This window comes from Manduca sexta, chromosome 18, assembly GCF_014839805.1.
Source record: "Manduca sexta isolate Smith_Timp_Sample1 chromosome 18, JHU_Msex_v1.0, whole genome shotgun sequence".
In the NCBI taxonomy this organism is placed as follows: domain Eukaryota; kingdom Metazoa; phylum Arthropoda; class Insecta; order Lepidoptera; family Sphingidae; genus Manduca; species Manduca sexta.
In genome coordinates, this window is record NC_051132.1 from 4,397,139 (window position 1) to 4,408,936 (window position 11,798).

General features: G+C 34.4%; 1 protein-coding gene across 1 annotated transcript; it reads right to left on the bottom strand.

Moving 5' to 3' along the window:
* Window positions 1-6,416: 6,416 nt before the first annotated feature.
* Window positions 6,417-10,811, bottom strand: LOC119189640 (transcription factor LBX1-like). The gene is made up of 2 exons (XM_037439913.1): window positions 10,808-10,811; window positions 6,417-6,808 (listed from the first exon to the last, which is right to left on the bottom strand). The coding sequence occupies exons 1-2, from the start codon at window positions 10,809-10,811 to the stop codon at window positions 6,417-6,419; spliced, it is 396 nt and encodes a 131-aa protein (XP_037295810.1).
* Between the last annotated feature and the right edge of the window lie 987 nt (window positions 10,812-11,798).

Genomic DNA, 11,798 nt, shown 5'->3' on the forward strand with positions numbered 1-11,798 from the left:
TTTACAAGGTAATACTTTTAATTAACATTAGTGGAGCATTATATCCACATATAAATGTGGAAGCATATATTTTAGTAGAGTATATAAGAAAGGAGATACTCATACCTGGCCTTGTTATGGCTACAAAGGTACATACCTACACGGAGGACAATAACCGTCCACACGAGCCACAGTCCTAACATAAACAAGACACACACTTCCATAGAGTTTTACAGTGTTTTTTAAAATGTTTAGGTTTATCGTCAACACTAAATAAAACTAGATATATTTTTCGCGGTTATCTGTATTTTAAAATTTCTCGACGTTTCGAAAACTTTGCAGTCTTAATGGTCACGGGACTGACTCGGTTTTGATCTTCATGACCCCCCCCCCCCCCGCCATAAAATCCGAAAACTAGTTTTATTTCGATGTCTAACATTCGCGTAAACATAAAAAAAAAATATATAAAATACGTTCCCATTGTACTATATAAATGTATAAGTAATGTCTCGTCAATGTGTATTCTTAGATATTGCGATCATTTCATGATATATTTGAACCACAAGGACAAAATATACCCATTGATATGTTTTTACTATAATTGCCGAGCAACCGAATAAATGCATCACTTAATTGTAGGTCATGCCAGTCCTATCGCATGGTATACCGTAGTATACCATGCGATAGGACTGGCTTCTATTTATGGGTTAAAGACTTCTATTTATGGGTTAAAGACGTATCTTTAACCCATAAATAGAAATGGGTTGATTCCCTATAAAATAGGTAGCCTAGAAAGTTCCTAAATCGTTGCGATACATATATGGGCTGCTTAAATAAATTTTTATTAATAATGACCGTGAAATAAGAAAACAAAGAAAAAAAAGTGAGCTGTCAATTGTGGCGCGTGCTCTGATTAATTACAACGACATTTTAATTATAAACACAGTGACGGCTTTCTTACGAACACTATTAGCGGTAATTAGCTATCTATTGTTCATATTGTTAAAAGACCGCTATTTACATAGCAAGGCAAATTTAACTTTATAGACATAAAAGTATAGCCTATGGTAATTTAATTTTTTATTATGTAGCGCGAAAGAAAGTAATCGTGCATAGGTATCTCTATAAATCCAAAAGGTAAAGTAAAAAAAAAAAAAACATTTTTTTATCGTCGTATAAGGTTACTTTTCTCTAAACAGTTAAAGATACAAAAACTACCTACATGCAAATAATCGTATTCAATGTTTAAAGTACTCATGTCAATGACCATTTACCATAATTACATAGAACAAAATAACGTCTGTGCCTTTCATTACAATTCTAAAAACAAATGTAACATAATAACTACCTATGGCTGTACGCCTTAATTATTTTGAATTTCGTATTGCCACAATCGAAATCAACAAATGTTTTAAATTCACCGTTTTAAAATGATCTCTGTTGCATTACATTAAAAGGTGATTTCGGTTCAAAGTGTTACGCCTTGGGGAGGTTTCTAATTGGTCGCATTATACAAAGCATAACACCCTACCATCACGCGCATTGACCTCAAAATTATAGTTTTCGTACAAAGACATCGTAAGCTGTTTATTTTTTTTAATTTAATTTTTGAATGAAGTCCTTGCGAAATCAATAACGGCCAGTATTAATTAAATTACTAAAGGTAAATTAGCAGCTTTTGCCTCTGGTATTATGGTTTGATATGAAAGGAGTTTTTCTGAATTGTCTATGGTTTGCTTAATTAGAGCATTTTTAAAATTTCTGTTCAACATAGTTTCGCAGGGCAAATGTTTTTGCGGTTTTAAAAATTATTTTAATTGCCACTCTTATTTCTTTTATAAAGAAACGCCACATACGTATATTTTTAAGATACGATAACCCATGTGTTGTAATTTTATAAACATAAATATAAGTTGTTTACAGCAATTATTTTATTGTTTACGGTTCATCACCGCTTGTGTAAGAATAGTTACCGTAGTTAAATATTAACAACCACGAATTAATATTTAAAATGTGACCGAAACCTTCGTGCGTGTTAGCTTTAAAACCATTTTCATTTGACCTTTCATTGATAAAGACTTTAAAGATATCGCGGTTCAATATAAATAAGTAGTAGAGTTACAGAATGTGAAAAGACCAATTTTATTTGACCTGCGCTTCCTTATTAATAGTTCTGAAAGTGGGATCATTACAAATTGGTATGAACGATTAGTGGGCGACCAATTAACGTATAACAAACTTTAGTCCGTAACAAATTCTCGTACAGTTTTAACAATTTGAGTTTGAAAAGTCGATGTAATTTGACAACAGTGTTGTTAAGCTTAGCGTACAACGGACTGACTGATCGACAAACACGTGGATTAGGATGATTTTCATGTATGAATTTAAATATTGAAAACTCACCAGTTTTAAATTCTAAGCCTACCAACTCCTACCAATCGGGAGGACTAATCTAACATCTTTATATTTTTTCCACTAATTCATAATTTATTCATCACGGCGACCCACGCATTAGGTCCAACTTCCAAGCTTGCGAGTTGATACTATGCATGTAAGTTTTTAATTAAAAACGAACCCGATACTAACGACTTAGCTAGAGGATTTAGTCGCCGGAGTGTGTTCTAACCATACCGCAATGGGTTCCGGCACGCGACGTCGACTTCAAACGCGTTCTGTTCAAACAAACACACAGAGAAACCGACTAGGGCCTCACCGAATTGATTTCACACAACACCATGAGAATATTGCGCGCTGCGTGGAATATTTTTGATTAGACATCCACCTATTAATCGAACCGTGACTTGTAGTTTTTGCGGTTGCTGATTTTCGTTTGGGCACTTAGAAATTAGCGGGATTTATTTTCTGTGTTTTTAGTTTCCGTTTATTAGCTTCGTTTGGTGTAAATAAATAAGAAAAAAGTAACTTATTGCTTTTTAGTGAATTCTTACACAATTCCTTCTCGAAAACGTCATCAGGTACCTAATAAAACAAAACGTTCTAAACTTGATACACTAATAGTTTAAGTACTTTATTAAAATATAGGTAACTTTTTTAACAGGAAAAGTGCACAAAGGGACTTATTTCGGAAAATGACTTCCACGCAGGTAGAATTGGAATAGAGACTCATTTAAGTTGTTTAAATTAGTGGTGGTAGGTGTCTCATATGTGAGAGTCCACCTGGATATTTACCACCGCAATGTCTATTTGGGCCGGCAAGCAGCAGTGTCTAGTCACTGTTGTGTTTCGGTTCGAAGGACGTTGTAGCCAGTGCAACTACTGGACACAATGAGACTCAACATCTCATCATCATGTCTCAGGATGGTGCGCGCAGTGGAATCTACCAAACAATACTTTGTAATTCAAGATGTTGGATGATATTCCTATTGTTTATAGGCGGTCATATCGCTTACTATCAGGCGAATGGTAAGCTTCGTAATTCAAGCAGCAATAAAACTAAAAAATCATAAAAGTACACGCTGAATGGAATTAAGAACTCCCTTTGTTAGTCGGTAAAAAGACAACATTTTAAATGAGGCAAATTACTCAGCTTAACCAATAAAAACTAGTAATGGAATCTTCAAGTTGCGTCTCACAAAATCTACTTATGTATCTGGCTATGACAACAATTATGATTTCACAATGTCTCAATACATATCTATTAACCAGGTTTTGCACAAGAAATAAGCCATTAGTTAAACCCTACGGGCCATTATAACATAAGGACATTTATCTTGGTTTAAACTTTTGATCTATGCGCACTAATCACTACGTTCCGAGGTCACTGGATGTCAAACGTTGATTACCCCTTCAATAATTATAGTAGGACGATTGATTGAGTTGTACATGACAAATGTATCTACATGTTGACTAGGTTTTGCTACTAGGCACTGCGCGGCAATAACACATCGTCACCTATTTAGGTCCATTATGGCATAGCGTAGATTTCTAGAGAATTCTCGCCAAGGATTCACTAATCCGTTAAGATATTTCAATTATTTTAATATGATCACTAGTGTTAACGCAAAAGCGCAGTCTATGTAGAGTTTTATAATACAGTTTTAGGTAGGTTGCTGTATGTGAGAAGTCGTTGCGATGGCTAGTGACTTGTTCTCCTCGTCTTCTGTTTGTATCAAAACTGGGTTTCTAGATATCCTATCTACTAATAAATGTTCATGTTTGATGATATACCTGAGGTACTTACTAGAATGTCATGTTTCTAAAATTTTAACTTGAAATAGTTTATACAGATTCTGTGTAGCCTACGTCGTCTGTTCTGTAAAGTAGTATGTAATCTGTAAGCCTGTTAAATCCTGGCTTGCAGAAAATTGTAGCAGTAGTAATTACTAGGTGTGTCTCAGAATGACGAGTGCATATTAAATCCGTGCAGAGATAAGGGAGTTTTAGAGAGCGGTTAAATCTAAGCAGGGGTTAGTGTTGCTATTATTTTTTATATGTGTACAGCAAATTAAACTCACTGCACCTTATGCCTAAATAATTAAGCCGGTCTCATTGAAACTGCTGTGCCAGCATGTTTACTGTTTATGGGGTTTTGTTTCGCTCACCATCAGGCAACCTTCTTGTTCGTCTCGCCAATCAGAGATTTTTAAAGCTAAGTTAGACTACAACACCGTATACTCTGCATCCTTCTAGGCAAAAAGGTTGCGGCTGACTTTTTAGAATGCGAAGGCGTAGCCGCACAACGGGCAGAAATTCTCGATTTGCAGGGGTCACTCCGAAAAGACTGTGGAGGAACCAAGAATATCCTGCGCTTCTGTTCTGAGTTAGGTGTTCTTGCTCTTTACTTAGTACGTGCGTCATGCACAATGGCCCGATCTTTTTACGGTCTAAGTGCGAGTAAAGGAGTTCACAATTAAAACGATTTGGTAACAGCATATTTGTTTATGGATTTGTACCCAATATGCAGTTCATAATAAACTTCAAACTATTTATATATGAACTATGAAACTATATGTATAGGAGAAGGGATTTAATAAAAATGAGCATATAGAACACATAATCGTTTATTTACACTAAGTAATATTCACATTATTTCCCAAAGTACTCCACTGAGCTGACGTATAAAAGATTCTGAATGTAACTATATTAGGAACAAGAGTCCCCATAGTCAATATCACCATAGATTAACGCCATTATCAATTTCAAATTGTGTGTTAATACAAAAGTAATGTTTATATTTTATTCATTATAACCTGTCATATATTGCATAAAATGATTGTATTGAATTATTTATATTATATTCTCTTTATAAAATAGTAGTTGTTTGTTATTTTTTTTTTTAGTTTTTAAACAAATTATGACTTTATGAAAAGGTGATATTGACTCAGGTACAATAATAAATACTTTTTGTTAAAAAACAAGTTAAGAACTATTGATTGTAAAAATTATGTGTGCGATAACGCTGTCTTTAGGTACATGTTTCTGTTTATTTGTTGTTTAAAACATAAGTTATATCGTACTGTAACAGTTTTAACTACACGTAGGTAGTAAAATGTCATAGTTTTCTAATAAATTTTAATTACGAGCCAACTGATAAGGTTATGTGTATAAAATTCATTATTTCTGCAGTAATAAAAGAACTTGCATTTACACATACGGTTTCACAAATATATTCATATAATATTAGAAATGGCTTGTTTCATCCACATTCTATTGCAATGCATGGACATTCTCCACGAACTTATTTGTAATTAGTAATTATTTACTAATTAAAAATTAAGTTACGCTCTATACACTTCGAATTTCTAAACTTTGTTAAGATAAACTACCTCGCTAATGATATTTTAAGAATGTTCCTCTATTCTAACTATACATACATTTATATGTACAAAATAACTTATTTGGATAAGATGACTGGCTGTAGAAACCATAGTTGTATTGCACAAGAAAATGAAGGATCATAGATAATGATCTTATTACAGCTTTTATCGATTGTCTATGACCCAATTTTAAAGGTTAATTATATTCTTATAAATAAGCAAAGAATTAATACCTAATATAGTAACAACTTACATCAGAAGTAAATAATTATGCTTTTAAAAAGTTATTACCGTTGTCTATAGTCCAGTCATCATACCCAACCCACAATAAATAATTTAGGAATATCTCTATAAAATGTTAAGTACTTAAATAAAACCAACTATCACATTTATTTCGAACGAAGCTTCTTCATTAAAAGTTTTTGTACATTAACAAACTACGCTGTCAGATCTATAGGTTTTTATTATTTACATAATACGTAATTATTCTTGAATTACTATTATTAGTGAAGAAAACATCTAAAGTCACTATTAGAAAATTTAAGTTGCACAAAAAGTTCATTTATTCGAGTCAATCGATATTTCAGTCCGTCAAATCGATACGATTCAATAATCGAGCGCGCGTCGGTCGAACGCGCCGGCCGCACGCGACATCTCGTTTCATTTCGAAGCGTTCACCACAAGGTTCGTCGCCGCCTCCTCACTCGCTCCTATGCTCATGGCTTTCTTCTTTAGAATACCCAAATCTGTCACGTTTTCTAAGAAGCTCTTATGAGCCGATAGGACCTTTGCACTTTCCACATCTTTCTTCAACTCCTCCATATCTCGCTTTAGTTTTGCTCGTCTGTTTTGGAACCATGTGATTACTTGAGCATTGGATAAGCCCAAAGAGCTGGCTATTTCGTCCCTGTCCGCCGGCGACAAGTACTTCTGGTAAAGAAATCTTTTCTCCAGCTCAAAGATCTGGTGGTTCGTGAAAGCCGTTCTGGATTTTCTCTTCTTTTTCGGCTGTGGCCTCGAGTTGAAGAGGTTGAGGTGATTTGACTGACCATCTGGAACAAGCGAACGATTTACTATTAGTCACGGTCATTACGCCGTTGAGAGATTTCTGCTAAAGTGGCAAATTGGTGCGATTAAAATAAAAATGGGTTTTTGGTGAAACGATTGCGTCAAACTTGTTTATCAACTAATGGCATATACGTTTGAATTTCGAACGAAAGAAAACAAACCTATCGCGGTCACGGAGGGTCACTTTGAAGGAATTGATTTAATTTGTATAAAAGATTAGAAGTAAATTTGGCCTTATAATGGTACTGTATAGATAAGAACGTGGCGTTTTCTACTTCTCTTTATCAGGCACTAAAACATTATTCGAGTCTATGATACTGCAATAAAGCGCCCGCAGCGCTAAAATGTAACATGTCCCTCATAAAAAAGCACAATAAAAATACACCCAGGAATCGTTACATTTTAACGAGTTAACAATCATATACGGGCCAGTTCGTAAAATGTATTTTTATAATGAAGAAAAACAGTGTGTACTAACATAGCGCAGAAAATTACAAGTGCTCTGTGAGCAATTACTCGCTTAACATAATTTCATTAGGTTTTTATGTAGCTTAGCGTTTATGTCCCGTCTCGATTTATTGAGTAGAAAGTAAATTGCAAGTGAATCATAAATTATGATTTGCTGGCTGAATTAATTGCTTATCTTGTTTGTGGCAGTTTTTGTTATATTCTAACCTTTAGTCGTAATCTAATGGTTCGAGATTTAAACAGTCAATATCAACGACTATACACAACTAATCTGAAGGTTAATAAAAAGTATAGTGTTTACCCCTATAATCCTAAATAAAAAACTTAATCAAATATAATCTAGTTTTTAAATCAGCTAGAAATAATTTTCCATTCGCGCGATATGAGAGCGGATATGAAGCGGCGGCAACAATGACTCTATCTACATCCGGTACGTTATCTTACAATTTTCTATGGTTCAAAATTACGTTAGTTGTAATTATTTTTTGAAATTAGCTCGTTTGTGTTTATGGTTTGTGGTTTCATAGCCGCGTTTTAGCCAAAATTGGTTGGAATGTCGAATATAATTGGCGACAAGTTTGGTTTTCAGATTAATAATTTATAATATGACTATTATATATTATATCACCTTGCAAAAGGAGCCTGGTAGAGGAGCGTAAAGATACAGAATTTGGTTTTAAAACATAATCGATCCAACATCATTTATTTATTTATACAGAAACGTTGAGCATACTTTCATGATTACTATATCAAACAATCACCGGTCGTTTCGAATTGACCAGCGCATAACAATTGCGCATCGTAAAACTTCACGTGGATTCCAGATCACACCGGCATGCGGTCTACCACAGGAATTAATAAAAATATCCCATTACGCGAAGATGTTTGTCGTTAACCCAAACTGCCTATGCATTGTCAGCTTATTGAATGCCCAACATTGTATTAATGCACAATTACCAAGACCACACATTAATACTCCGCGGTTGGAGATGTTAAAAATGTAATGCGTTTATTTTATTGAATGATGCATTAAAAGAGTATGGAGGTGAGAATGGGTTTCGATTGATTTTCCTTCAGTTGTCGTAGAAAGATAGCTTTACGGATGATCGTTATCTGCTAAATCTTCGGAAAGATGTTATTGATTCACCATGTTAGTGGTCTTAAGTGCTTTGTACGATACACTTTTGCCTTAGTAACCTCCTTAATATTTTTATTACTAAAATATTATTAGTCCGGCGTCAACAAATTATAATTTGTAATTCTATCTTCTCTTATGTCTTTTGAGCATATTGGTATTATTTGTATCATCATCATCATCAGCCACATAAAGTCCAATGCTGAACAAATTATTATTTGCATAGAACAAAATATTTTCGATTTGAGTCATCTCAAACATATAGCTGTTATAAAAACCTGTGAAATTAATCACCTAGAAACTTCATCGTATTTATCTCGCCTCAAATTTTACCATTCGCAGTCACGACCAATTATCTAGATCGGAGTAAACGGTATAATAAAATATTTAATTACAATGCATTCCAAAACGGTGTTATTTCGCAGATATGCAGATGACCGTTTTAATTGAAAATACGTAAAATAATAACACAACATAATATGTTTGATTGCTTAGATTTGCAGTTTACAATCTCATTAACTTATACAATTTAATTTTTGCTTCAGATTTTATGGCGGTTATACACAACTTGATTGATGGTCAGTTTTTACGAATAGGAATTAACCAGGAAAAACACCGCCAAAACAGAACTTACGAATGTGTCCTTTTTACCGGACCGAAAAAAATCCCCAACCGGAATACAAAGTGCTTTATAATATTTTGATAAATGTGCTCGCGGAACAGAGCGGGAACAACATTTGTATTAATCACAACATAATCGCATCCTTAGCGAATCCGCACCTCAATTAGGCGCAAACAAAACATGCAAAAGTGCCAAAAAACGATCAGCTCAAAGACATCGTTAGGCGGCAAAGCAAAAAATTTCAAATCAGACACGCCAGTGCATTAGCACACCACCTGACTTTTTGGCGTTTCGCCGCATTAAACAGATTCTCGGTAAGTGGAAATAATAGGTATATGAGTACAAATTGATCTTTCGCACTTACTTTTTTGACTAGAAGCTAGAAATGCTACGATAGACGCTTGTGCGTGATAGGTTGGTAAATTTGTTTCATTGTTTCGCGATGGGATTTCTAATTTGCAGCACCTTTATTTCCCCTGCGTTATGAAAGTTTTAACTATTCTACCATGCCATGGTTGAAGGTTAGCTTATTTTTCACTAAATTATTTTTAATTCAAACCGCATTAATTGCCTTCTATTTTTAAAAGTTATGTTTATCTTTTCTGTTATTCCATTTCGTAATTTTGTAAAAAATGCGACAATTTTCATTATGTTACCTATACCATTCAAACGACGTGTAAATCTACTGGTTTCCATGTAAGTAAGGTGTTAATACGAATTTAAATAAGATACTAAATTGTTGTGTCATTTTTTATTCTCTGGCTTTGGCATGTCACTGACAGTTGACTCAGCCGAAAAGCATGCGAATGATCAATCACTCCAAACCTTTGATGTGTCAAGAGCCCTTTATACCCTCCAAGCGTAGATTCAAAAGACGAACAATTTCCTCACATCGTTTACCAGGTCAAACTCCTTCAAATAACGTGAAGAGAATCGAGACTTCCTTCGAGTTTTTTATGTCACGTTGTGGGTGTTTAATTAATTCCTCAATAACATCACGTAGGGCCTGTGAGAGGCAGACTGACCCTGTCTTCCACCGCGATTGAATTCAAAACGTGATGGCAATTTATGTTTGAATTCCATTGCAGTTTTTATTGTAGCGACAACATAAAGCGTTGAACAAAGTTGGTAATGGAAAGGTTGTTGAGCGAGTTAATCATTGTTTGATGTGACTAAGTGGATTGGCCTTCGGAATCAATGAAGTTACGAGTTCTTCGGATCGATACGCACGTATTCCTACATTTGTAAAGGTCCGTTTTGTCTCGCGCTGAACAGTGCATGTACTTATTATACGTTTAGTTGTATTTTAGTATTGCTAAGGTGTCATTAATAGTATTTCCATGTGCTTATCTTCATTTATTTGTGACGAACAACAGATACAAAGAAAAAAACTAGTATTAATTCTTTACTTTAACTATTACAATGCTATAATACTATAAAACTACAGCTAATATTGATAATCTCTCGTTAAATAGAGCAACTATGTCCGGTCTAAAGGCCTATATACACGAGGACGATAGTGAAAAAGTTTTGGGCAACCTTTTCCTATCCTTTTTCCAGGAGTAAAAGCGCTTTACCATTGTGTTTTCTTTGTTATAAAACCACGTGTCTACGGCTCTACATCTATAGGTAACTACGTGACACATAAGAGACAACCGTGCCTGGTTGATAATTCAATTGGTATCTTGTAGTACTTGATTTATTAAATTACGTATCCAGTTTACGTGACCTCGGAAGCATTTGTCTTATGGTTATTACCCATTATATTGATATTAATTGCTGCGTACTTAATTTTAAATTGGTGGTTAATCACGAAATACCACCGAATTAATATGATTAACTTAAACGACTGGATATATATCAAGCCTTGGTACATGTATTGGTAACCATAATTACAGTATTCTTGTAATATTTTGGTTAAATAGCTTAAAAAGTTGACCACACTTATACATTCACTGTCAACGCCTATGCTGGCCTTTGGGTACCAAATAAGTTATTCGATAATAGCTCAGGTGACATTTTAAAGGTTATCGTATTAATCACATTTTAATAAATAACTTCGTAATTTATAGATTTATTTACGGTTTAAGCGTCATGCGGAAATTAAGAAGAAAAAATCGCAATCGCTAAATATATCAATGAAAATGTCTTGCAATTTATATTTTAGTACCTGTAAATATAGCTTGGCTAAATATGAATACACTAGTAGTTCCTTTGCTTAAACCTACAGGAACAGAGACGTGAAATTATTTGTAATGACGTATAAACGCTACTTAAGATCGAGCACAAGACGTTCGTATCCGAACGTTCGTCGACGAAATTGGAACGATGGAAATCTGTTTCTAACCAACGTGACGTTTGAACAATGGGCTCGGACGGCGTGTTAACTACAAATTGAATGTCCTGTCCAGTTTTTTCGCCCTGCACACCTTGTTATGCGGATAGCTGTTGAATAGAACACACCAGACGGCTCTAATGCTATTGTGCGAAAAAAGCGTGACAGAATTGAATTTCACGTGTTGACTGCTTTCATTTTTTCACGTGTTGATTGATAGCCCGAGATTGGGTTCATGGGATGGGTTGTGTGGTATGTTGGAATGATTTGAAAATAACTTTGGGTGGGTTTGGTTAATATATACGAATGTTTGGGGTATTTTTAATGTTACGATTTTTAAGTAGATTTTGCGAAAATTCTTTTTATTATGCAGTAAACAATATAAGTCTAGAGTTTATTTAAGTCGTAAGGAAA